This window comes from Camelus bactrianus, chromosome 10 (genome assembly GCF_048773025.1).
Source record: "Camelus bactrianus isolate YW-2024 breed Bactrian camel chromosome 10, ASM4877302v1, whole genome shotgun sequence".
Classification (NCBI taxonomy): domain Eukaryota; kingdom Metazoa; phylum Chordata; class Mammalia; order Artiodactyla; family Camelidae; genus Camelus; species Camelus bactrianus.
The window spans coordinates 51,584,501-51,611,367 of record NC_133548.1 but is presented as its reverse complement, the minus strand read 5'-3'; the positions used below and the strand labels follow the sequence as shown (position 1 = coordinate 51,611,367).

Here is a 26,867-nt window from a genome sequence, read left to right as displayed (position 1 = left end):
AATCATAAATGCTTCAGTATATATCTCTAACTGTTAATAACTGATATTTTTTAATATAGCCATGATGCAATTATTAACAGTTTACTCTGTATCATCTCATACCAGTTCATATTAAATTTTTCTTAATTGCATTAAATATCTTTATGTTGTTGGTTTGTTTTGGATTAGTATCTCAGAAGACCCGTATTTTACATTTGGATAGTTTCTTTAATTTCCTTTAATCAGTAACAGTGCCCCTTTTTGTTTTTTCTTTAAATGCTGTAGAGTTATTAAAGAAACCAGATTGTTGGTCCTGTAGAATGGCCTACATTCTGGATTTGTTTGATTGCTTCCTTTTGGTGTCATGTAAATGTTGACAGTGGAAATTCCTGTGGATTGGTTTCTGTGTCCTTTTGATCTGGACTCAATTAGTCTTTGACATTTTGTTACTTTTTGGCGCAGGGTGTCCCAGGTTCTTCTTAATATTTCTCGCTCAATCCTGAAACTAGTCATTTCTTTGAAGTATTTTCAGTTCCTGTTACTGGATTAGGTAAATAGCTTATTTCAGTAGCAGTGCACTAGGTTTGAGAGGGAGATAACTAAAATTCGTTTAAAATGATGATGACAAGTGCTCAAACGAAAAAGATTGACAGTACTAAGTGCTGACAAGGATGTAGCAAATCTGAAACACGTATCATGGTGGAAGTGTAAATTAGTTAAATTAGTACAACCACTTTGGAAAACTATTTAGCTGTGTCTTCTTAAGCTGAACATATACATATCCTCTGGCCCAGCAATTTTACTTCTAACTGTATATTCAACAGAAATGTGAGCATGTACACAAAAAGCCCCATTCAAGAATAATCACAGTAGCATAATTCAGAATAACCAGAAAATGGAAATAACCAGAAAGTCTATCAGCAGTAGAAAGGGTATATGGATCACGGTGTGTTCACAAATGGAATACTATGCAGTAGTGAGAATGAATAAACCATTGCTATATTGCCATACTGTGGATGATTTTTGTAAGCATAATATTAAGCAAAGGAAGTCAGGCACTGTTTGATTTTATAAAGTACAAAAATAGGCAAAATAAATCTATGTGTTAGAAGTTAAGCCAGTGGCTATTTTTTGTTGTTGTTGAAGTATAGTTGATTTACAATACTGTATTAATTTCAGATATATAATGATTTAATATTTTTATAGATTTTACTCCATTTAAAATTGTTATGAAATATTTGCTATAATCACTGTGCTGTATAATATATCCTTGTAGCTTATTTATTTTATATGCAGTAGTTTGTGCCTCTTAATCCCCTACTCCTATCTTATCCCTCCTCCCTTTCCTCTTTGCACCAGTAATCACTAATTTGCTCTCTAAATCTATGAAATCTGTTTTTTATTTGTTTGTTTTATTTTTTTAGATTCCACATATAAATGACAACACCCAGTCTTTCTCTGTGTGACTTATTTCACTGAGCCTGATACCCTCCAAGTCTATCCATGTTGTTGCAGATAGCAAAATTTCATTCTTTTTTATGGCTGAGTGATATTCCTCTGTGTGTGTGTGTGTGTGTGTGTGTGTGTGTGTGTATTGATACCACATCTTCTTTATCCGTTTATCTGTTGATGAACATTTGGGTTGCTTCCATATTTTGGCTTTTGTCAGTAATGCTGCTGTGAACATTGGGGTGCATATATCTTTTCCAATTAGTGTTTTTGTTTTCTTCGAATATATACTGAGGAATGGAATTGCTGGATTGTATGGTAGTTCTATGTTTAATTTTTTGAGGACCCTTCATACTGTTTTGCATAGTGGCTGCACCAATTCATTCCCACCAATAGTGTACAAGGATGCCCCTTTCTCCACATCCTTGCCAGCATTTGTTGTTTGTGTTCTTTTTGATGTTAGCCATTCTGACAGGTGTGACTAATATCTCATCGTGGTTTTGATTTGCATTTCTCTGATGATTGGCAATGTTGAGCCTCTTTTCCTGTGCCTTTGACCATCTGTATGTCTTCTTTGGAAAAATATCTATTCAGGTCTTCTGCCCATTTTGTAATCAGGTTGTTTGTGTTTTTGATATTGAGGTATATGAGCTGTTTATATATTTGGGATATTAACCCATTATTGATCGTATCGTTTTCAAATGTTGTCTCCCATTTAGTACGTTGTCTTTTCATTTTGTTGGTGGTTTCCTTTGCTGTGCAAAAACTTTTAAGTTCAATTATGTCCCATTTGTTTATTTTTGCTTTTGTTTCCTTTGCCTTAGGAGAGAGATCCAAAAAAATATTGCTACAATTTACGTCAAAGAGTATTCTGCCAATGTTTTCTTCTGGGAGTTTTGTGGTTTTAGGTCTTTAATCCATTTTAAGTTTACTATTGTATATGGTGTGAGAAAATGTTCTAATTTCATTCTTCTCCATATAACTGTTCAGTTTTCCCAGCACCACTTACTGACAAGACTGTCTTTTCCCCATTGTATATTCTTTCCTCCTTGGTTGTAAATTAATTGACCATAAGTGTGTGGGTTCATTTCTTGGCCCTCTGCTGTGTTCCATTGATCTGTGTGTCTGTTTTTGTGCCATTAACATACTATTTTGATTACAGTAGCTTTGTCATAGTCTGAAGGCAGGGAGCATGAGAACTCCAGCTTTGTTCTTTTTTCTCAAGATTGCTTTGGTGATGGTGGCAGAGTAGTTACTGGTAAGGGGTACAAATGCTGGTCATGTTTTATTTCTGTATCTGGGTGCTTGTTATATATGTTTATTATGTGAAAATTCATTGACCTGTGCATTAAGATTTTTGTATATTTCTGTAGGAATATTAAAAGTTCTAAAATTTATAAATTTTTGTTCTGTTTTTAGATTTGATAGCAAATGCAATTTAAGCGGCCATTTTTAAAGTACCTACACTCTACAAGGCCAAATGCTAGCTGTTGGGAACATAATGATGAGCAAATAAGACTCATGATTTTTTTGGAAAGACTCATACTCAAAAAACATGAGATCAGGCAGACAGACTGGTGAGAATGTAGTGTTTGAAGTCATTCCTAAAGTTGATACAGTGCTTTTGTTTCTGATTTTTTGTTTATTTTTAAGATGTCTTAAATCATGTCCTTTTGTTCTGTCTTTTCTTTTCATAGCACCTGACAGATACCTCACATGGTGTAAGAAACAAGTGCCTGCAATTACTTGGTAATCTTGGTTCTTTGGAGAAAAGTGCTGCAAAAGATACAGAAGGCCTAGCCGTCAGAGATGTCCAGAAGATTATAGGGGATTACTTCAGTGACCAAGACCCACGTGTCAGAACAGCAGCTATTAAAGCAATGGTAAATATGATCTTGGAAACTAAATGGAGAGGTTTTTTTGTTTGTTTGTTTCTTTTTTCATTTATTTTTTTAAGTTCATGGTTAATGCCACCTTGGATACATTCTGAGTCCACGAAGGATACACTTTCAGGAAGGTGTTGGTGGCATGACAGAACTCAAAGGCACATATTCCTTTATAACAGGTGCTTATCTTTGGGTTTCTCTGGTAGCTTTTACCTGCATTTCTGAAACATGGAAGGTACAACTTGTATCCCAGGTCCATCGGAGGGATGTCACTTGGTATTATAGTTTAGTAGTTACAAGTTATACTTTCCATTTTCAAAATAATAGAGGAAAGTTATATGGGGAGGAGTCCTCTTTAGGGGGGATGGTATTAATCATTTCTTCCTCAGCCTCTTTATAGTTATTTCATATTTTTTCTGATATCCCCTGGGGAGATTTAGTAAGTGTTTGAGTGCTTCTACTGAAAAGTCTTTGACCTGGTTTCTTACTTATATAGCACTGATTTTGGCTAAAGGGAACCATGTTAACGTGATATGATAGAGAAAAATATGTGAGATTGTGGGGAGACATTGGAAACAATGATTTTTTTTTCCCCAAAAGTTTAACTCTATCTTTATTATCTAGTTGCAGCTCCATGAAAGAGGACTGAAATTACACCAAACAATTTATAATCAGGTACCTTAAATGACTGCTGTCTGGAGGAGGAGGGAGGGATCATGAAACTAGGAGAGTGGCACACTGGTTGTCAGAAATTGAAAACATAGAGCTTCAGCTGGCTAACAGTGGCAACATTAATTGTGATGAATGTGAAGTTGTATCCAAAACATACATTCTAAGAAGAGAATGGGGGATATGTAATGAATAGCACTAGTGCATGCGAGAAGGATGTTTAGGAGGATTTAGGTAGCTCAGTATGAATACCAGAACACACAAAGAGAAGTGTAGTGTTCAGAATAAGGAACTCTTCCTGATCTCTGGTTGATTGAATTGACTTTCAACCTGAAGTCAATTCGGGGCACCTCACTTGAGAAATTGGAGTGTTTCTGAAGACCAAGATCACGGAATCATATGAAAAGATATCTCATGATTGTTGTAGCATTGGTAAAGAAAGGCACAATGTAGTTATAGTATCGTTAGGAGAAGCTGATTGAGTGCCTAACCAAAAGGCCTTCAGTTATTCATGTACAATAATTGGATGAATCTAGAGACAAACAACCTAAATCCATGCACAGAGACCAGATTTTGTTAGCCTACCAAGAGTGGTTTTATCTTTTAGAGGAAGATGATAATTAGCCAAGCCTCTATGACTGATGTGTAAAACAAGTATATTCTTTTACAAAATGAAGTAGAATGAGTTCAGAATGGTTCTGTTGGTGTGACCTATAGGATAACTCTGTGGGAAGTCAAATAATTAAAGGAAACTTGTGAAGACTCAGAAGAAGAAGAGTTAGTCTGGTAATTCAGATGTTTAGTGGCATAAGACTATGCTACTCAGTTGATTAGGCTAGCAGTGCTGTGGGCCTGAAGGGAGTGAAGATGAAATGATGGTGGAGGATTTGAGATGTGAGGTAGAATTAGGTACTATAATGAGTTCAGTTCTGATTTTGTTGAGTTTGAAGGGTTGATGGGATACTCATGAGGAGAATTCCAGGTGTGGAGCTCAGGAAAGATCAGAGCTGGAGATGGATATTTGGAGCCATCCATATCTTGGGAGAGATGAAGGATGGAGCCATGGATAAGGTCCTTCATTTAAGAAAGGAACCTTAGAATGGAACTAAGGAGCAGCTTGATGGAGGCAGAGGAAAAATACATTCTAAAAAAGACAGGAAGATAGTCTCATGGTCAGCAGTGTCCAATGCTGGTGAAAGGTCATTTAGGGTAGGGCTGAAATCTGGAGTTAGTAATAAAGTGGTCACTAGTGAGTCTGAAGAGAGCAATTTCAGTCCCACCATTGAGGTGAGGCAGTGTAATTTATCCAAGTTTAAACTTGACTTTGATAGGAAAGCAGGTTGAAAGATGGCAGAATGGGCCATAGGATTAAGGGTTTGTTTTTGTATTTTAAAGATAGTTGCTAAGCATGTTTATGTGTTGAAGAGAGAGCTAGTGTTTTGGGAGAAGCTGATGATAGAAGAGAAGAAGGGAAATAAATGGTGGAGGAAGTTCCTTGAGGCAGAAAATCGGATTTATCCAACAAATATTACTGGGCACCTAGTGCTGGCTGCAATGCTGAGCATGTTAGATAGGATCCATGCCCTTTGCATTTTCATGGGTAAGATAGGCAATTAGCAAATAAACAAACACAGTAATTATAGTATATGAATATTACCGTGAGGTAAATAAATAGGATGCTGTAATAGAGAATCACAAAGAGGATCTATTTTGGAGGATGGTAAGGGATGGCTTTGTGAGGAAATGATGGTATCCATAGCAAGAGTAAAAGGACTAAGAACTAGAAAGGACACTTCTTCCTCAGTTATTGAGAAAACAAGGTGCAGGAGAATACAGGAAGAAAAGCATTTGTAACTAGTATGGAATAATTGAGAATAATTTGTGCCTGAGAACCTTGATTTTTCTCAGGTAAGCAGAGGTCCAGGGGAGAAGGTTAAGAAAGCTGCCTTGGGAAATGGAAGTGGAAAGCAAGGGCATAAAAGATTTCCAAGGAGGGCTAATGAGGTTTGAGATCACGAGTCACTAGTCCCCTAGAGAGTGTGGTCTTCTTTGCCAGTGCTCTTTTGTGAGGAGTAGCGAAAGTCTTGGGTTTGTGGAACAGCTGTGGCAGAGATACTTAGGGGGTTGTGTATGATGATGCAGACAGTGCTGTTGGGATACTGAAGTACAGGAAAAGGAATGGAACAAGGAGAAGGTGGTTTATTTGGAGAGGAAGGATGGAATTAAAGCAGTGGTTGTCAACCGGGATGACCCCCCCACCCCCTCCTGGAAACATTTGTCAATGTCTGGAGATATTTTTCACTATGCACTTGCTGGGGAGAGGGAGCGGATGCAGTGCTGCGCAGCCATCTAGTGGACTGAGACTAGGGATGATGCTAAACATCTTACATTTTACAGGACAGCTCCTCACAGCAAAGAGTTACCCAGTCCAAAATGTCATCATAGTGCCAAGGTTGACAAACCCTGGTTCAACAGATAGGTTAAATGGGATTGAGGAGCAGTGGGATGAGTTAAGTCCTGGAGATTAAGGAACCAGTAGAATAGTATGTTATGGTCAGAACATGAAATGTAAGATTTAAAAATTTCAAAAACAGAGTAGTTCTGAATGTTGTTGAAGTCTGGGGTGTTGCCATGACTGTGGGTGGAGTAGGGATATTCCATTTCAGACCAAAGTAAAACAAAAATTTGGCCTCTTTTGGCAACTTATCTTTAAAATTGTACATTTTAAGTGCTTGAATTTTCTGATGGACTGTCAGAAATTTGTGCTTTGATTTTACAGACAGGGAAAAAACCTACCTTTGGTGTTTGAGCTTGTGAGGGCAGCACTGTGGGCTCCCTGCAGGCTTTGCTACAATTGATGCTATTCTAAATGGCTTTTCTGCTGTCTGTGAATCTGTGATTCTCCTTTCAGACATGAAGTGGGAGGGTACACAGAGCACAGCCGGAGCAGCTGACAGAGGCCAAGAATTCTTTGTTGGGCCAAGGTTCAAGAAGTTAAAACCACCCATATGTATTTTGATTGGGATCCTTATCCAGCCCCCTTATCTTCCTTTTGAAAATAGTTTGAACATCACCTGGGAGGACACAGAGCTAACAGACTTTTGGAATCCTTGTTTGCAGGCCTGTAAATTGCTCTCTGATGACTATGAACAAGTGCGCAGTGCTGCAGTCCAGCTTATCTGGGTTGTCAGTCAGCTATATCCTGAAAGGTCAGTGTGGGTGTAAGCAGTTTTTGTTCATTGCTAAAGCCAAATTTTTCTTTCCTCCCACCATGCAAAAAGCTCACCTCCAGAAAAAGAATGTTGGTTTAGACTTTTGAAAGGCGGTGTGGAATAGGGGAAAAGCACAGACCCTGAAAATCAGAATGCCTGATCCTTGTTTTTCCGCTCTGCCGTGAACTTTCTGTGTGCCCTGGGGTCCCAACCTCCTCATCTATAAATAAAGAGATTGGACGGTCTATCTCAAATACTTTCCACCCCACCTTTGCCCACCCCTTATAAAATGTTTAAAACGGTTTGGAGCCCATTTTAGTAAATACAAATGCTAGATTAAGTACCAGGTGAGTTTGAGAATAATGATCCCTTATGTATTGTTTTCCTGGTTAAAAATATTTTCACAATAATTAAATAATTTATTTTCACATTGATTCTTTGAGGTGAAGAGACAGATACTATTTTTTCTATTTTATAGAAGAACTACTTTTATAGAGAAGATAAAGTATTTTTTCCTCTTCATTAAACTACCTTCTGAAATTGAAAAACCAGAATGAGTTAATAAACCTATAGACACCCCCCCAAAAAAAGACTAATTGTCTCTTCTTTTAGGACCATATTTGCAAGTATGTTTTATATTGGTTTATTCTAAGATTTACTGTATTGGCAGCAAAGCAATTATAGAAGAGAATAAACTTAAGGCTATAAAATACTCTGTGGTAGTTAGTTTTTGTTATCTTTTGAATCTTTGGCATTAAACAATTTTATTTAAGACACAAATTTGCAGTTCAACTAAAAATAAATAAATTCCAGAGTGATTTGTTTAGTATGAAATGTATTTCATCATTCTAGGATTTGAATAATTCAACCGTCATTTCTCTTTGTGCCAGTTTCTTTGGTCATTCTTAGTGTATTGAACCTACAGCTTTAGGTTCATGTTTTGTCATTTGTGCTTCCTTTTCTTTTAATTTAGCATTGTCCCAATCCCTTCTTCTAATGAAGAAATTCGCTTAGTTGATGATGCTTTTGGAAAAATTTGTCACATGGTTAGTGATGGCTCCTGGGTAGTTCGTGTTCAAGCTGCAAAGCTGTTGGTAAGTTAGTTTCTTTAATGAACTCATTGCCTGTTACATTTGTACAAACATTTTGAGAGACTAGGTAGGGACAGGTGTAACTCACTTTTAGAAACCCTAGTATTTCTTAAGATAGAAATGGCTCACTTTCCTGTGGAGAAGTAGTCTTTTTAGAACTAGAAAGAATTTAAAAAATAATCCTGTTTAATCCTGTTAGTATATTAGACAGCCAAAGTCTAGAGAAAAAGGAAAATAATAATAAAAATAATTGTTACCATTGCTAAGCACCTTTTATGGCCTAGATACTTTCCTATGAGACCACTTTTATTATTTCATTTACTCTTATTGTAACCCAGCAAAGTAGATGCTGTTATTCCCATTTTCCAGGTGAGAAAACTGAGGCTCTGAGAAGTTAATTATTTAACTTACACAGATAGGAAGTTGTAAAATGAGATTCAGAACCTAATTCCCCTACTTTTAGCCTGGTCCTTTCCTAGTGTTTTGCTTTTGGGGACTTATAGTACATTTGTAAAAAATTTTTAACTTTTCAGAGATAGAACTGTTTTATAGAAGGAGTGTTGGCCTAATACTCAGCCTTATTTTATAGCTGTGTTATATTGGACATGTCACTTAGTCTTAGTTTCCTTTCCTTATCTGTTAAATGGATTATAATATCTCATGTTTACCTCATGGGATTGTCATGATGCTCAAATGAGAGTCTGTCTATGGAAATGTGTATAAATTGTAAAGTACTACACTGTGCAAGGTGGTGGGTGGCTATAATATATAAATACATACAAGTGTCTATAAAAATTTGTATTAATGTCACAGCAAGAAAATAGGAGATTCTGTTTCCTGCCTATAAATTATATTGCTTGCCCATAATAAAATACAGAGTAAAACAAGCCAGTTATTAGTGATTTTTTTTTTTTGAATTCACATTTTAAAGCTTTGTTTTGGTTTGTGGATATTTTAAAATTCAGAACAATCCAATCATTCATCAAATTCTTTTATTCAACATGTACTGAGCATCTGCAGTGTGCTGTGTATGTATATGTGTGTGAGGGGATGTCTTAGAGGAATAATTCAATAATATATTGTCATCTGAGTAGGCAGTTTAGAAAAGTAGTCCTTAAGGCAGAGTCATTCAAATTTTTCAATTTTGTACCCCATAGAATGTAATAGTGATTTATGTAAAGCTATATGAATAATGAATTACAGTGGTGAATTGAAAGGGTTTTTACTTAGATGACTCTGTCTTGAGTCAAGTGCTTTGTTTTGTAATTTCAGTGATTTCAAATCCAAACAACTCCAAATTATATAAATTATTATGTATATATTTCAAAAGTAATTAATAATCTGATCTTGCTAGTAATAATACTTGTTAACTGTTTATAGAGTTCCTAGCCTGCTAAGCCAGGAACTTTTAGTCATACATGCATACACACCCACTTCCTTATACCCAGGCACACATGTATGTATGCCTACATATATACACTCATATACATACTCACTTTTTGTGAATAATTTTTAATTCATTTAAACTTCTTGAGGTAGGTATTATATTATTCATCTTATAAATAATAAAACTAAGGTTTAGAAAAAGTGGTGTCATTTGCCAAAGATGGTAAATGACACTTCATAATCTAAAACCCATGTAGAATTCCTTCCTGGTGAAGGTCCAGTTATACACTGGGAGCTGTGGTTGTGTGGTTAAGATCCTGCTGGTTTACTAGTTCCTTTGTGTAAGCTGAGGTGAACTCCCCTGCTCCAACTCTTCAGGAGACAGACCTATGATCAGGTGAACTGCATATGGTCTTTTGACCACATGTTCATCAAGTCAACAAACCCTGAGTATAGTCTGTGTCTTCAAAAGAGTTGATAGTCAGGTAGTTTGACATAGGCAGTCAGTTACAATACCTGGTACTCCTAGGAAAGAGTGCAAAACATAGCCACAGAAGACTTCATGTAAGAAGTGATTTCTTAGCTGATTTTGAAAATGGGTTAGGTAGGTAAAGAGGTAGGGAAGGAGAAAATATGAGCAGAGATATAGGCATATACTACCATGCATACTAACATCAAAGTAAACTATACTGTCATATTAAACTACAAGCAATTTAGTACTTACTGGTGTGGGAGATAATGCTCAGTGTGGGTGATGTGTGACAAGATAAAGCTCGAGAGGAAAGCAGAAGCCAGGTTTTCAAGAACTTGAAATGATAAAGCTTTAGACTTCAGTCTAGTACAAAAAATGAATAGTCCCCATTCTCCTTGGCTTATAGCAGGATGAAAAATTTCAGATATGAGCTATATCAGAAAATTCAAAACCATGTAAAAGATTGGTTTTTGGTTATCTATAACTTCCCTAATGGGGCAAAGAAACTTGACTTTAAGAACATAGTTCCATTGGACTATTTAGAATACAGTTACTACTTTGAAATTAATTATGGTGATTCGCAGCCTGTCTGGAATAGAGTCCTTAGTTCAGTGATTTCTTTTTAAGATGTTAAGTTATTTATCTTATTCAAAAAGAGTTAAACCTTACTTGTAAGCCCCCATAAGTCTTTGGCCTTAAAAATTATAACATTTTCAGACAGTTAGATTGTAGGTTTTATATCTGTAAGTCTGCCCAAGACTAGTCTTTCCCAGGGTAAATGAAGATGTCCTAGTCAGTGGCAGTTTTATGTCTCACAGAATAATCCATCTTTTTTTTTTTTTTGTCTGCTTCTCTTTTTATCATGTAATTGGATAGAGGCTAGGAGCCTTAAAATTGGAATAGACAAAGATTACATAGACTTACATTGTTATACTAATTGAGCAGTTTTTGCTCTAAGAGCAGGTTTGATGCACTTGTTTATTAAATATCAGTTTTCTTAGTATTATAAACATAGATTGTTAAGTAGTGGTAGTAGTACAGTTGGAGAGATCTTACCTGAATATGTTTGTCTTGGTTAAAGTAAACAAGAATGTAGGTGTTTTTCTGATTGATGAGATGTACTTTATGATGAACTCATTATCTTTTTGGTCCATATCTGTCCCTCCTGTGCCATCGTTTACTCTGTCATGAACCCAGAGACATTTGAGAATTTTCTCTGTGTCCCATATCCACTGAGTCATCAACTCTTATCAAGACTGCCTTCTTGACATACCTTGACTCTATCCCTTCTCTATTTCCACTGGGCCTGTACTACTTCAGATCTCACTGTTTTTCAAGTGGATTACTATGCTATATGGTTTTTGGTATTTGCAGATTTAAAATGGAAAGCTTCAGCTATTTCTATGTAACACTGTAAACATGTTACAAATAATTATATGTAATTTTTTTGAGGCTGGGATTTGAATAGTACCCCTCCTTTGCTACTGTCCTGGGAGAGTGTCACCTCAAGGCATGGGAGGAGGACATTAAGACTGGGTTAGAGTAACTTACTGTGAAGTCATTAAAACTTTCGTTCTTTGTAGAAAAAAGAAGTGCCTGTTAAAAATATATACTTCTTATTCATAAAATCGATGTTTTGCATTAAAAAATGAATGTTACATTTGATATTGGCTCAGACCATATGTAACAAACTGTACTGTGTAGAGATAAGAAAAAGTGGTTTTGAAACTACTTAAGGTAGAACAGTACAATTACTCTCCTAGAATTGTAAGAAAGATGTTAACTTGGGTAAGAATATTACCAAAGAACATGAAATTTTCTCTGGAATATGTGATGGAAGAAAAAGTCTGAGCCTGTATAAACTTGGGAAGTAGAGGCTTCAGGTTTCTAGTATATTCCATAAGAATGTCTGGGACCTGCTTCAGTCTCTTAACTGTTCTCTCCTTCATTTTGATTCCTTCTGGTCCATTAGCCACATTGCTGTCACAATGATGTTTGTGAGGTGTAAATCTGACTGTTTCTCCCTTATTTGAAATGAGCAAGTTATCAAATCTCTCAGCCTCAATTTCTCATCCAAAAAAAGAGGATAATTTGCATTCTTCATAGGGTTATTGGGGGGAATAAATTTTTAAAATACAAATATTTTATACATTGTTGAGCTCATTAAATATTTAATAGCGATTATCTAGTTGTTATTCATAGGCAAACCCCTTACCATAGCAAACAAAGTTCTTTATGATCTGATCTCTGCCTATCTGTCTTGCCTCATTTTTGGTATCCCCATCCTGTGTTTCATTCATAGAACCACTTGATGTTTCCCACGTAACATTCTGTATTTATGCATTTGTCATTGTGATCTCCAGTTCCCCAGATATACCTCTCGCTGCTTCCACCCCATACTACTTTTCTGTAAGTTCCCATAGCAGCCTTTATAAATGTGTATTACAAAATTTCATACCATAATGCAGTTGTCTCTTTAATTGTCAGTTTCTCTCACTAGTCTGTGAGACTGTTGGGTATAGAATTGATGTCTATTTTTTTGTATTTCTGTTCCTGGTAACGGTAGGCATATAATTGAAGGGTTGCTAAATAAATACTTGTTTTATTGAATGAATAGACAAAGAATAGAAAGATTAAAATGAAAAGGAATAGAGAGACAGAGGACAGTAGTGTTAAGGCAGAGGATTCTGAAGCCTTGGTATAGCCCAGCTCTATAATTTACACTCTTTGTCACCTTGAATGAATTGTTGCTTTTTTTGTGTGTCTTCTTTTCCCCTTAAATGAAATGGGACTAATAATAGTATTTACTTTGTAGGATTATAGTGAGGGTTAAATGAGTTAATATATGTGTAAGACACTCAGAACAATGCACGACACATAGTAAGCTCTATTTAGGTGCTAGCTACTGCTACTAATGTTTTTATTATTTTCCTCATGATTCGGAAGCCATGGGCATCTTTATTATCAAGAATAATGTTATCTTTATGTAACTCAGTTGGCTTAAAACTATGAATTTTAAGATGATCCTCAGGTCTTAAAAGTTGTTTAATTTGCTCTGGATTGTTTCTTTTTGTAGGGCTCTATGGAGCAAGTCAGTTCTCATTTCTTGGAGCAGACACTTGACAAGAAGCTGATGTCAGATCTGAGGGTAACTTAAATTTGTTTAAACTGGGTTTCTGTAACCAAAATCAATGTTGCTGTATGCCAAGTCGTGTTGATTTAATTTTACAGCCCATGAATTTGTTAAGTTAATGTAGGGTGACTAGATTTTATTTTAATTTAAAATCTTAGTAACTTGAATCAAATTGCAAGTTACTTCATTAAATTTTAAGTTATTACAGTGAAATACTTTGCATAGGTTGTGTTTTACAAGAAGAGGCAAGATTAACATTCTATTTGTTAGAAACTATAAAGGTTTGGTCTTATTTTGTGAGGTTGTATGACATCTTAGGACTCCTTTTCAATAGCAGTTCCCATGGAGGAGTGAGTAAATCCTTTCTCTGAACAGTAACAAAATGCCTCTTACAGAATGCCCTTAAGCTTTGACTGTGATAGTTCTCTGACATAGTTGTGGGGAACATATATGAGTCTGAGAATGTGATAGGAACATTCATTGTCAGTACCTTAATTTTAAATTATAAAAGTTTTAATAAAGAGTCACAGAATCTTTGATAAGTAGACAAAAAGGGAAACAGTTCACCCGTATTCCCATTACTCTAACACAGTGACTTTCATCATTTTGGTATATTTCTCTCCAGCTCTTTTTCCTATGCATGTTTTAAACATTGAATCATTATATACAGATAATTTTGTAGTTTACACTTTTTACATTTACCGCTACATCATATGCTTTTTTTTCATATTGTTAAGTTCATACTTAACCATTTTTACTGATAGCATAATATTCTGTTAAGTAGGTGTGCCATCATTTTTTAGCCCTTTATTATACATTTAGATTCTCCTTAATTTTTCCACCATTATAAATGACATCAAATGTATCATCTTCATGGATATTAGATCTTTTCTTCTTTTGAGTTATTCCATAAGATAAATTCTTAAGAATGGTTGAGGAGTTGCTATCTGTGCATCATGAAACATTGCCATATTGCTTTCTTGAAGGCCATTGCCGCTATTTGAGGCTGGTGATTGCTTGTGTTCTTTGTGTATACTGGGGTGGAAGTGTGAAGAATGACACGCTTATAGTGAATGGTGAGGGATAGGTAATGCAAGGGTTTCTAAGACACATTGCAAGGTACAAACTTTACTACTGGGTCTGATCTGACCCATGTCCTTGTAAACTCAGGTGCTGTATTTCATCAGTGCCTTTGAGATGATCAGTCATGAGGAAGTGGAGTCACACCAGGAAGGTTCATAGAGGCTAATGTCTAAAGCGGAATGCCAGTTTATTCATTTATGAAGGGAACTGTTAACTGTCAAGGGAACTCAATATTTACTTGAGATGACTAGTATATTCTCCTTTAGGTAGTCTGTGCAGAAAGTGAGTTTACTGGAACGTTGCTTGGTGAGCAGTGTTCCTCAAATAGTGAGCTCAGTGTTGTCACTTAGAGACTTACTTCTATGGGACTGAAAACAGTTTTTTTCTAGGGCCAATATGTTGTCTACCCAGGATGGTGCTTGGAGGGACATTGCCATTATTTATCTCTGTGATTCTCCCTTTGCTGTGTTGCCATGGCAAACGTAACTACCTGTCTGATAACATTTTTGTGCTATCTTTAATAAAGTTACCATCTTTTACACGGTTACTATCAGCTATGATAGACCCGAGAACCTTGGTCTTACTTTAAGTTGAGTTTGCATTTCTCTGCTCTGACCTATTGAGGTTTTTATTTATTTATTTTTAATATGACTCTCAGCAGTCTTATTTCTGCCTTCTCATGTTCTTGGAGTGAAACTTAACTGCTCCCTCTGAACCTTCAGCAAATGGTATTTGTTGTCTTTCACAGAGGAAACGCACTGCACATGAGCGCGCCAAGGAACTTTACAGTTCAGGGGAGTTTTCCAGTGGCAGGAAGTGGGGAGATGATGCTCCCAAGGAAGAAATAGATACGGGGGCTGTGAACTTGATAGAGTCAGGAGCTTGCGGAGCCTTTGTTCATGGATTGGAAGATGAGATGTATGGTAAGTATGGCTGAGTGATAATATCAGTGCCCATTTACTGAGTGACTGCTATGTGTCTGGTGTTGTACTGGGTGATATACACACATTGTCTCGTTTGATCTTCATAGTCTGTAATGTACCTACTATTATTTTAATTTTATGAACAGAAAAGGCTGAGGCTCATGTGGTATGATACAGGGTAAAGAGCATATAGACTTTGAGTTTAGTCAATTTAGGTTCTAATTCTAGCATTTCTGTAAAACAAGGTTAATAATGTTTTTGTATTGTGAGAATTAAATGGGATTATGTGTACATGGAACACTGTCATAGTAGGTGACCCACTTATGGTAAGCACTTAATAAGTGGTAGTAAAAATTGATATTATTGATACTGATAACAGTAATACCTTGTTATTAGTCATCCATCTAATGAGAGACAGATGCAAGATGTAAATCCAGATTAGTCTGACTTTTAAAGCATTTGTATGACTAATAAAGACTTTCTTTAACCTTCATTTTTGAAAGATATTTTCACTGGGAATCAAATTCTAGATTAATCTTTTCTTGTTGTTTTTTTCTTTAAAGGTTTTGTTCCACAGTTTTCCAGTTTACATTTTTCTGTTGAGAAGTCTGCTATCATTTAAAATCTTTATTCTTCTGTGCATGATATGTCTTTTTCTCTAGCTGCTTTTAAGATTTTCTCTTTATCACTGATTTTAAGTGCTTTAATTATAACATGTCTTTGGGTAATTTTCTTCATATTTCTTATACTTGGAGTTTGTTGAGCTTCTTGAAGCTATAGGCTTATAGTTTTCATCAAATTTGGAAAATCTTTGGCCACTATTTCTTTAAATATTTTTCTGGCCCCATGCTCCTTTGGATATTACAATTACACATAAATCAGGCTGCTGAGGTTGTCTGACAGCTCACAGGTGCTCCACTCTTTTTTTTTTTTCTTTTGGTTACTAGTCTTTTTTTTCTCTTTGTTTCATTTTGAATAATAATTATTGCTTTGCCTTGGAGTTCTCTAATCTTTTTCTTTTCTTCTGCAGTGTCTCATTTGATGGTAATCCCATCCAGTGTATTTTTCATCTCAGACATTGTAGTTTTCGTTCCTAGAAGTTTGATTAGAATTTTGGTTTGTTTAGTATCTTCCATGTCTCTGCTTAATATGCTTCATCTTTTCTCTAGTTTTGTCAGCAGTCCTAATAACAGTCCTAATGTCCTGGTCTTCTGGCTCTTTTATTTATGTGATTTCTTGGTTTTGATTGATAGATTTTCCTCTTCATTATGAGTTCTGCTTTCCTGCTTTTATGCATGCCTGGTCATTTTTGATAGGATGCCAGAACTGTGAATTTTACTTCCTTGAGTGATGAGCATTGTTATATTCCTATAAATGTTCTTGAGCTTTGTTCTAGGATACAGTTAGTTCACATTTTATTTTTAAGCTTTGTTAGGTGGCACATTAGGCTAGGGATTATTTTTCTCCACTGCTGAAACAACTATGGTAGACCATGTGTGAGCTTTAGAGATTATTCCCCCAAATCTTGTTGAGGGGTCCTTTCTCAGACCTTGGGTAATTTCTCTACAGATCAGAGCTTAGCTAAAAACTTGAGGAGGACCCCCTGCAGATCTTCCAAGCTTGCTCTCTCTGTGCACTTCTCTTCTTTCTGGTACTTTGCCCTGTGAACTCTAGCCATGTTGGCCTTTCTAGGCCCCCAGCTCTGTCTTCTCAACTCAGGGAGACCTGCAACCTGGAAACTCTACACACAATAAACTTATATAATCATAGAGCCTATCTCATTTATTTCCTGTTGCTCAGGGATCACTACCTTTTATTGCTTGATGTGTAGTGTGTTGAGTATTTTTGTTTCATGTATTTTGTCTCTGTCTTTACTTGTTTCTGACAGAAAGATAAACCTGGCCCTTGTTACTCCATTTTAGCTAGTGATAGAAGTCCTTGCAAAGCTTTTATGATCTCCACAACATGATGCTATCTATCTCACTTAGATCACAGACTGTCAATGCTTTGACAACCTTTCCAACCTTTTCATTTTCACGGAGGATAACAGACCTGGGGAGATAATTTTGATTGTCCAAATTTTATAGTAAATTTATGTCAGAGGATTAGAACTCAGGTCCTTAAAATTCCTATAAAAAAATGACACCTTAGAATAGAACTTCTTAGAAGGGCATGAGAATTACTTTTGAAAGACAGTTTTCTAGTAGTAAATGTAAGAATTGGGTAACTCTATCCAATTTGCTGTAAGATTTTCTGTATATGTAGAAATTAGAGCTACCTCTGCTTTTTTGTTCTCTATAAACTTGATACATGAATTAAAACTATAAATAGTATTAGATAATAAGGAAGTCCAGTTATTAAAACTCACTTTATTCTAAAACAAGTAACTGGAACCTATTTTATTTTGTTTTTATTAGCAGTTTTGCTTTGTTTAGTTTCTACAATTGAATTTCATTGGCGTTAATGTTTATGTGGTTTAATTCTACAGGTTTTAGTTTGTTACTGGAGTTTAATTAAAGGAACTTAACTTTAGAAAGTGAGTAAATCATAACCAGCATCAGGTATGGCAGCTTTCTAATTTAATCAGTCACATAATTCTGGGTAAATCAGGGGTTTAGGGACACATTTGCTGAAAGTGAAATGGAGCCTTATTTTATTGGCTATAGACTCTAATGTAGTATCACACATAATTTTACTCCTCTTGTCCTGTGTTCTCCCTCCCTTCTGGGGCTTTACATTTTGTTTCTCTGCCTAGAGAGGCCTTTTTATTTTGGCCTAACAACTCCTTCAGGTATTATTTTTGGGGTCACTTGTTCTGCAGAGCTGCCTCTGATCCTGTTGAGTGGGCTATGTGCTGCTTCTGCATTTTCTAGTATTCCCTGTGCTTTTTCATTGTACCATTCATCACTATGTCATGCAATTAACTGTTCTAGTCTAGTTGCTGAGAGACAGGCTTGTTCTTGTTCATCTGTCTATCTTCAGTGCTAAGGATAAAGCCAATAAGTGGCAAAACTAGGATCTGATTGCAGCATTCCAAAAAGTCCAGTAGAAATTGTTAATTTGTCTACCTGTAGCCAGGCTGTACCTGCACAGTAAAATACCAAGTTTCTTTGCCTCTGCTTGGAATTGCATCAGCACAGGTCATACTGATTATCTTGTGCTAATCAGAAGTTTCTCTAATTCCCTTGATAGACTTGGAAGAGTTACACGTGAGTTAGTGCTGTGTAATGGATAAAGCCCTAGGAAGAAGATCCAGTTAACACATTCGGGTCCATCTCTGGCTGGCTTTGTAATTATTAGCAATTTCATATTTAAATTATATTACTGTGAGGTAGAGCAAATTCTTCCATTCTGGTGAAATGGAGGAATTCATAACTACTAAGAATAATCTGAGTTGTCTCCCTTTAATGTACTAACTCTGCTTTTAAAGTGTCTATAAAACCTTTCTTAAAAGCAAGCTATATTTATGAGTTTTAACCCCAATTTGAATGTTTTTCCTTTCTTTTCTTTTTTTTTTTAAACTGTACATTTTGTTGCAGAACCATGTGGGAACTACTGGAACAAAACAAGCATGTGTGGAAGGCTTGTGAGCATTGTCTGTAGCTTACCCATCTCTCATCTCTGTATCCCAACACTTAGCACAGGGCCGGGCATGTCGTGCACATTCAGGAAACATAGTTAGTGAATGAATGAAGGGCTTCCTGGATTCAGTGTCTTTACTGTTACATGTTCTGCACATGCAGGAGGTAGAGGACATGCCTCTGTTTCCAAGGTGCTTACAAGACCCATACCTATATCATAGCTAATATTTATTGAGCTTTCAACATATGCCAGGCAGTGTGCAATGTGCTTTACCTACACTATGCCATTTATTCCTCCTAACTATGTAAGAAAATGGGTATGATCTCCATTTAATAGGTGAGAAAATTAAGGTACTAGAAAGTTAAGTTACTTATACAAGATCACCCTCCAAGTTATTGGATGGATTACTTTTCACAATTCATTGTGAGACCTCTATCATTCCACAGCAGACACCCTTAACCTTTAATTCTAGCCTAGAATTAGCAGACCTGAGTACTTATCTCTGCTCTCACTCACTTTGAGGAAAGTTTCTTCACTTTGCTGAATCTTATCTCTAAAATAAGAATAATGATATTAAGCCTATTTTAATCTTAATAATAATACTAATATTTACAAGCTGCATTTTAAAACAGTACTTTACTATGGCTGGAATACTGAGATAAATAAGACAACATAGTTTTCAAGAAATTCTATTAATGGAGATAGGCATGTGACTTGATCACATGTCTGTGGAGTCAGGATCTTAACCTTCATCCCTGTGATACCAAAGCCCTTGTTTGTAAGTCCATGTGAAGATGATTGTGCAATCTGCAGGCATGAAGGAGATCTCCCAGAGAGTTTGTAGGTAAGAGGAGGAGAGAGGGAAAGACAAACGTTAGTGAGAAGAAATCATCCCTGAATTTTTCCCATGAGTCTTAACCTGATGTTCAGTTTTACTTGTCTCCTTTTCTTCAGAGGTCCGCATTGCTGCTGTAGAGGCTCTCTGCATGCTGGCCCAGTCTTCACCCTCTTTTGCTGAGAAGTGCCTTGACTTCTTGGTTGACATGTTTAATGATGAAATTGAGGAAGTACGTCTGCAGTCCATACACACGATGAGAAAAATCTCTAACAATATCACTCTTCGAGAGGATCAGCTTGACACTGTCCTTGCTGTGTTAGAGGTGAGTGATCAGTTTGTTACTCATTTCTTCATCAACACATACTGAGTACCACCAGGTACTGATAATAAAATAGTGTACAGGAAGCCTAGTTCTACCCTCCCATCATACAACTCCCCCAAGATGGAGGAGACTGACTGTTAAACAGGAAATTTGAATAAAGCTTAGTATTGCCACGATCAGGAAAGGACAGGATGCCCTGGGAGTACAGAGAGTATCTAACCTGAATTATCTGAGGTATGGTTGGGGAGATAGAGAAGAAAGAAGGAATGCTATAGTGGACTCTTGGAGAAGTAGGACTGAATGAAACATTTCCCTTTTTTTTTTCTTATCTTTTTTTTTTAATGATGAGAGTATAGTTGACTTACAACATTATATTAGATTCAGGTGCATGAGGCATTTTCTTAGGAAGGAGTGGCATTGACGGTCAGGTGGAAGGGTACAAAACAGAGGGAGCAATGTCTAAGGATCCAGAGGTAAAACTGAATATGATATATTCAAGAAATTGGGAGGAATTCATTGTAATACAACTTACAGTTGAGAGATGGAAGAGGAAAGGGAAGTGGCTATAGATAAGGCAGGGGCTAACTAGTGAAGAATTCTTTTCAGCCTGTGATTTAATTTAATTCCTTAATTCTTCTAGTGAGTCATAGGATATTACAGCAGGAAGGGATCTTAGGGATCAATTTGTTCAACCCTGGAGTTTTACACAGAAAAAAAGTAATTTGTTTGAGTTCATACAGGTAATAAGTGTCTTTGCCAGGTTATGAAAACAAATTTGCCTTCCAGGCTGTAAAGCCAAGTTCTGTGTGGTTCTTGAATTATTTTTCTGAAGTGTCTGGATTTTATTTGTGAGTACTGAAGGTTTTTGAAATATTAATAAATGAAATTTGGCCTTTGGTCCCTCCCCCCCCTTTTGTTTTGTTTTTTTCAATATTGCGAAAGGGATAGCAATTTGATGTTTACATATTAATACTTGTTATGGATTTTTACTACACACTTAAGAAACTACATTAGGTGCTTTGATTTCAGAGTTCTTAATTCTTGATTCTCTCAATTGCTTAGCACATCTTTTAAGATCTTTCTTGAATTATAAATCTTTATTTATAATTTTTCAAATATTTTTTCCTAAGAAGATAAGTTTGCATTTCACATATTGTTCTCTATGGTTGGTCTCTATAACCTAGCCTCTCCTTTCTTTTTTTAGCTTTCTTTTCCATCATTCCTCACCTAGAACTTTATGCTGTACTCACTCCCCTAATCATCCTGCTTTTCTTCACCATTTTGCCTTCACTGTAATTTTTCCCCCTCTGCCTGCAAAACTGCCCCTTTTCACGTAGTTGACTTCCACTTATTCCTAGTGTCTGTATTAGGTAATATATCCAGGAGGCCTTCCTTAACTGACTGCACCGCTGAGTGGGCTAAATAGCACTCCTCTGTATTTCTGTAACACCCTGTGTACATTAGTATAGCATTTATCAATACGTGTTGTTTATTAAATTCTTTATTCCACAAAACCGTGAACTTCTCAAGGGGCCAGGGTCTTGGCTTTTTGTTCTTTAATTCCCAGTGCTTTGTAGTGTCAGGCACAAGTAGATGCTCCGTAAACGTTAAGTAGCTGAGCTATGTCCAAGCTATAATTGATGTACTGAATTGTTCATAGGGCCACAGGTATGCTGATTCATAAGCACTTTTGTATAAACTCACAGAATTTGTTTAGGTCTAAACTCCTTGACTTGGAGTTCTCTCCACTAAGCTTAGATTTATATAAATTCATTTTCTGTTCTTCCACCTAAGCAGTTGTTCACTGCTTCTTATATTTATTGTGTCACTGTACCTCACCGCTTTGAAATCTAGCTAGCTGACTCGTCCAGCTTTAATTTGCCCCTCCTTTCCTTCCTTCCCTCCCTCCCCTCCCTTTCCCTTCCCTTCTTTTTCTTGTTATGTTGAGCTACTAGCTGAATTCAGCAAGCACTGTCTATGTACTAGAGGTGTCATGGTATCAAAAACAGGTTCCTTGTTCTCATGGGACGTATATTCTACAGAGAGAGTAAACAAACAAAATGATTTCAGAGAGTGATGTCTTATGCAGAAGTTAAACAGTGATAGAGGAATGGGAATTTCACTGTAAATTAAATGATTAGTAAAAGCCTTTCTGAGGAGACAATGTTTGTGCTGAGTCTTAAATGACAAAAAAGAGCCAGCCATGTGAAGGTAGGAGGAAAGACCTTCAGATAGAGGCAACAGCTGGTAGAAAGGCTCAGTGAGCTTTGGCGTGTTTCCGGTACAGGGAGTAAAAAGGCCAGTAGAGGTGGAACATAGAAAGTAGGAAGGTGGTATGAGATGAGGCCTGAGAGGTGGGTCGGGGCAGGTGGAGTGCCTTAAGGCTATGGTAAGATGTTTGGATTTTATTCTAAGTATTATGGGATACCTAGCATTGGAGGATTCTATACAGAAGGATAAAACAATTTGCCCCTCTTTCAACATATCTCATCCTTGAAGTTTTCTTGAAATTCAGTTCAGGTAAATTGACTTTTTCCCTCATTGCTTCATTTAAGATATAATTGTTGCGTACCAAGCCCGTGTGTCTCTTACTGTAGTTTTCATATTTTACCATTTGTGACAGATTTAGTATATTTGTCTTATCTCCCTGATGAGATTGTAAGCTCCTAAAGGAGAGTGACCATGTTGTACTCTGTATTGTATTCCTTTCAGGGTTTAAGGTGGTGACTTACGCATAGAGGATGTTTAGTAAACATTTCCTAAAACAAGTCTACACAGATCAGCCATATAACTGGGAAGTTCTTAAGAAACACACAAGTCAAAATTGTTTTCTTATTACTTTGAAAATTGTTTCTCCAGTACATTGATAACACTACCTCCTATTAGTGGTGGAGGTTTGTTCATATAGGAAGCATTATGTCTTACCTAACTCTGCAACATACAGAGCCAGACAGATCTGAATTAACCTGTCAGCCCTTCTCCTTAATCCCCTTTTCCCTTTGTTTGTTTGTTTTTATATTTATTTACCATGGCTCTGCTTTTATGGACCTTACAATTTAGGTATGAGGGAGACAGACAAATAAGACACAAGTGAAGATGTAATGTTAGCTTTCATGACAGAAAGAAGTTAGGTCCCATAAGGGTGTATCATAGAGGCACTTGGTCTTTAGGAGTTGAGGGGTACAGCAGTCAGAACAGGCTTCTGAAGCTGAGCTATAAAGAAGGAGTAAGGCACTGAGTTGGCAGGAAGAGTTGGGAGTGTGAGATGTGAGGATGTTTCAGGCAGAGGAGCACGAAGTGTAGAAAAACTGTGTTGAGTGGAAACATGGCACAGTTGAGGGACCAAAAGAGGGCCTGGCAGTGACAGAGCTAGTGCATGAAATGAAATTAGGCTGCAGGGGTGGGTGGGACCAGCTCATGCAGAGCCTTGAAAGCCATATTAAGGGAAGAGAAACTAAAAGCTATTAAAAGATTTTCGCAGTGTTTTATCCTCCTTGGAACTTTGGGCAAATTATTTAATCTTTCTAGTTCTTGGTTTTCTCATCTCTAAAGTGAGGATAATTTCACATATTCATATGTTTCTTATAAGAATTAAGTGAGAATTCATGTAGCACCATAGAAAGCATTCATATAGTAGTAGTTCATTATACAGATACACCTCATCTTATTGTGTGTTGAAGATGTTGTGTTTTTTACAAACTGAAGGTTTTTGGCAACACTGCATGGAGCAAGTTTATTGGTGCCTTTTTGCCAGTAGCATTTGTTCACTTCCTGTCTCGGTGTTACATTATGGTAATCTTCACAATACTTGAAACTTTTTCATTATTATTATATTTGTAATGGTAATCTGTGATCAGTGATCTTTGATGTTATTATTGCAAGAAGATTATGACTTGCTGAAGATTCAGGTGATGATTAGCATTTTTAGTGATAAAGTATTTGTTAATTAAGGTACATATATTGTTTGTTTAGACATAATGGTATTGCACACTTAATAAACTACAGTATAGTGTAAACATGACTCTTCTATGCATTGGGAAACTAAAAAACTCATGAATTCCTGTATTATGATATTCACTTTATCATGGTGGTCTGGAAATGAACCTGTAGTATCTCAAAAAGTCATTCAAGAAACATTTACTAATTTTTTTGCTGAGCCAGGTAGGTCCTGAGGGTATCAAAGTGGACAGTGCTAGTTCTTGCCTCCAAGCTGCTCAGTTTTATAGAGAAAGTGGCAATATAAACCAGTAATTACAGGATAGTATCAAAAGTAAGGTAAGGAATGCCATTTTCACCAGAGCGATAGCATATGACCACAGTTAAAAGCTGGGGAAGTGTGAAATGGCACCGCATGGACAGGGAACATTGAGAAGTTCATGTGGCTCTGAGGGAGAAGGGGTGGGAGGTGAAACAGGAGAAGTGAGTAGGGAACCAAATGTAAAAGGCCTGTGTGTCATGCTGAGGAGCCTGAGCTTTATCCTAGAGGTGGTGGGAAACCAAATGAGATTCCTAAACAGGGAATGACATTGTCAGATGCTTTTATTAAGAAGTTGGCCCTGCTAATTGTATATAGGGTAAAGAAATGAGAGAATTGCAGGATAAAAGAGAATGCCTGGAGAATAAAGGAGGCATGTCTTCAACCAAGGTGAGTCCTGTAATTCTTTGATTTTGTTATGTGAATATGGATGTGTGTTTAAAAATTTTTAGTTTGATTTTTTTCATGTAAGTAAAACTTAAAACTGTAAAACTTTTAGGAGAAATATTTATGACCTTGACTTAGACAAAGATTTCTTAAATATGACACTAAAAACTTAATCTATAAAAGAAATAACTAGATAAACTGAACTTCATCGATATTAAAACATTCTTCAAAAAGACACTTTTAAAAAATATAAAAATAACACAACAGTGTGAAAGTACTTAATGCCATAGAACTATACGCTTAAAATGTGTATTTACTTAAAATAGTAAATTTTATGTTATGTATATTTTATCACAATAAAGAGATAATGGGACCAAATCAAACACATATAATGCCTTTGATATATAAACCATACCCAAAAAGGGTGTTCTGAACACAGAAATACAACTAGAGGAAAGACATTATGAAGACACAGAGAGAATGCCATCTACAAGCTAAGGAATGCAAGGTTATCAGAAACTAGGAGAGGCGTAGAATAGATTCTCCATCACAGCCGTCAGAAGGAACCATCTCTGCTTGTATCTTGATTTTGGACTTTGAGCCTTCAGAACTCAGAAAATAAATTTCTGTTTTCTAAGTAAAAAAAAAAAAAGGTGGGGGGGGTGGGTTTGAAAAGACATACTATAGCCTGGGAGAAAATATTCGTAAAATACACATCTGATAAAAAATATGTAAAGAATTCTCAAAATTCAGTAATAAGAAAGCAAACCACCCAATTAAAAAAATGAGTGAAAGATTTGAATAGACACTTAGGCAAAAAAGATAAAAAGTGGCAAATAATAAACAAGCATGTGAAAACAGTGCTTAACATCATTAATCATTAGGGGGATGCAAATTAAAACCACAGTGGGATATTATGACAGCATACCTATTAGAATGGGTAAAGAACAAACAAAAGAAACCTTGACGATATCAAGTGCTGTGAGGATGGGGAGCAGCTAGCACTTTCATACATTGCTGATGGGAGTGCAAAATGGCAGAATCCCTTGGGAAACCACTGTGACAGTTTCTTATAAAATTAAACATACACTTACCATATAACCCCATAGTCCCACTCTGGAGTATTTACTGAAGAGAACTGAAAACGAAGACCACTATGCAAATGTTTACTGTAGCTTTATCTGTAATAGTCCCAAACTGGAAACAACACAAAACCCTTCAGTTGGTGAATGGATAAATTAAAGTGGTACATCTATACAGTGGAATACTACTCAGTCATCAAAAGGAAGGAACTGCTGATATATATGACATCATATGAATGAATCTCAGAGGCATTATGCTAAGTGAGAGTAGCCAGAAACAAGAAGCAGCATGCTCTAATTTCATTTAGATAGCATTTTGGAAAAGACAAAACTAGCAGAAAATACATCAGTGGTTGGCCAGAGGCTGAAGTAAAGAGGAGACCACAAGGGGACACTAGAGAAGTTTGGGTGATACAAGTGTTTTATATCTTGATTGTGATGGTGGTTATATAACTATATGTTATTTGTTAAACTCACGAAAGTGTGCATTAAAAAGGATGAATTTTACAGAATGTAAATTATATGTCAGTAAATCTGATTTTAAAAAATGCTTTGATGATCACATTTCCCACTAAAAGGAACCCAAATTACAAAGAGAAATGTCTGATTCCGGGTCTAGTGCAGAAATTGTAACAAGATGAACTTGTACCACTTTGTCACACAGAAAGCAAATGTTAACTATCAAAAACCTCTATCATCATATCTAAAAGACCTAGGAGGCAACTTAAATAGACTCTCACTGGCTGAAGGTGGAACACATCATTAAGGATTACAGCTGCAAATAAGCTGAAACTCATGATTTTATAATTATTAAAAAACTGCATTAATCACCTTTGGAAGGTGCTTAGTAATCAACTAAGTATTTTGAAAACTGGTAAATTAGGGAGTTAAGCATTTATCATTTTTCCTTTTCTTATACAAATGAAACTTAAAGACAACCAACTAGTTGGTAAGGAGAAGTTTCTCTTTATAGAAATATTCCAGTTAATAAGTGAAGAGGAATGATAGAATTTGTTTATCATTTTTTTGCTACTTTAATGAATTGCTGGTTCTAGGCAGTACCCTTCAGTGGTTCCCGATATCACAAAAAAGAAATGACATCATACAGTTCCTGAGGA

At 36.2% G+C, this 26,867-nt stretch overlaps 1 protein-coding gene across 2 annotated transcripts in view; it reads left to right on the top strand.

The window, feature by feature from the left end:
• Positions 1-26,867, top strand: part of INTS4 (integrator complex subunit 4) — a 79,582-nt gene that overhangs the window by 19,979 nt on the left and 32,736 nt on the right. For both annotated transcript variants that reach the window (XM_074372723.1, XM_074372724.1), the window contains 7 exons: positions 3,126-3,311; positions 3,939-3,989; positions 7,104-7,192; positions 8,169-8,289; positions 13,221-13,292; positions 15,109-15,283; positions 19,820-20,025. In XM_074372723.1, coding sequence (XP_074228824.1) covers positions 3,126-3,311; positions 3,939-3,989; positions 7,104-7,192; positions 8,169-8,289; positions 13,221-13,292; positions 15,109-15,283; positions 19,820-20,025 — 900 coding nt within the window. The remainder of the gene's footprint in view (positions 1-3,125; positions 3,312-3,938; positions 3,990-7,103; positions 7,193-8,168; positions 8,290-13,220; positions 13,293-15,108; positions 15,284-19,819; positions 20,026-26,867) is intronic.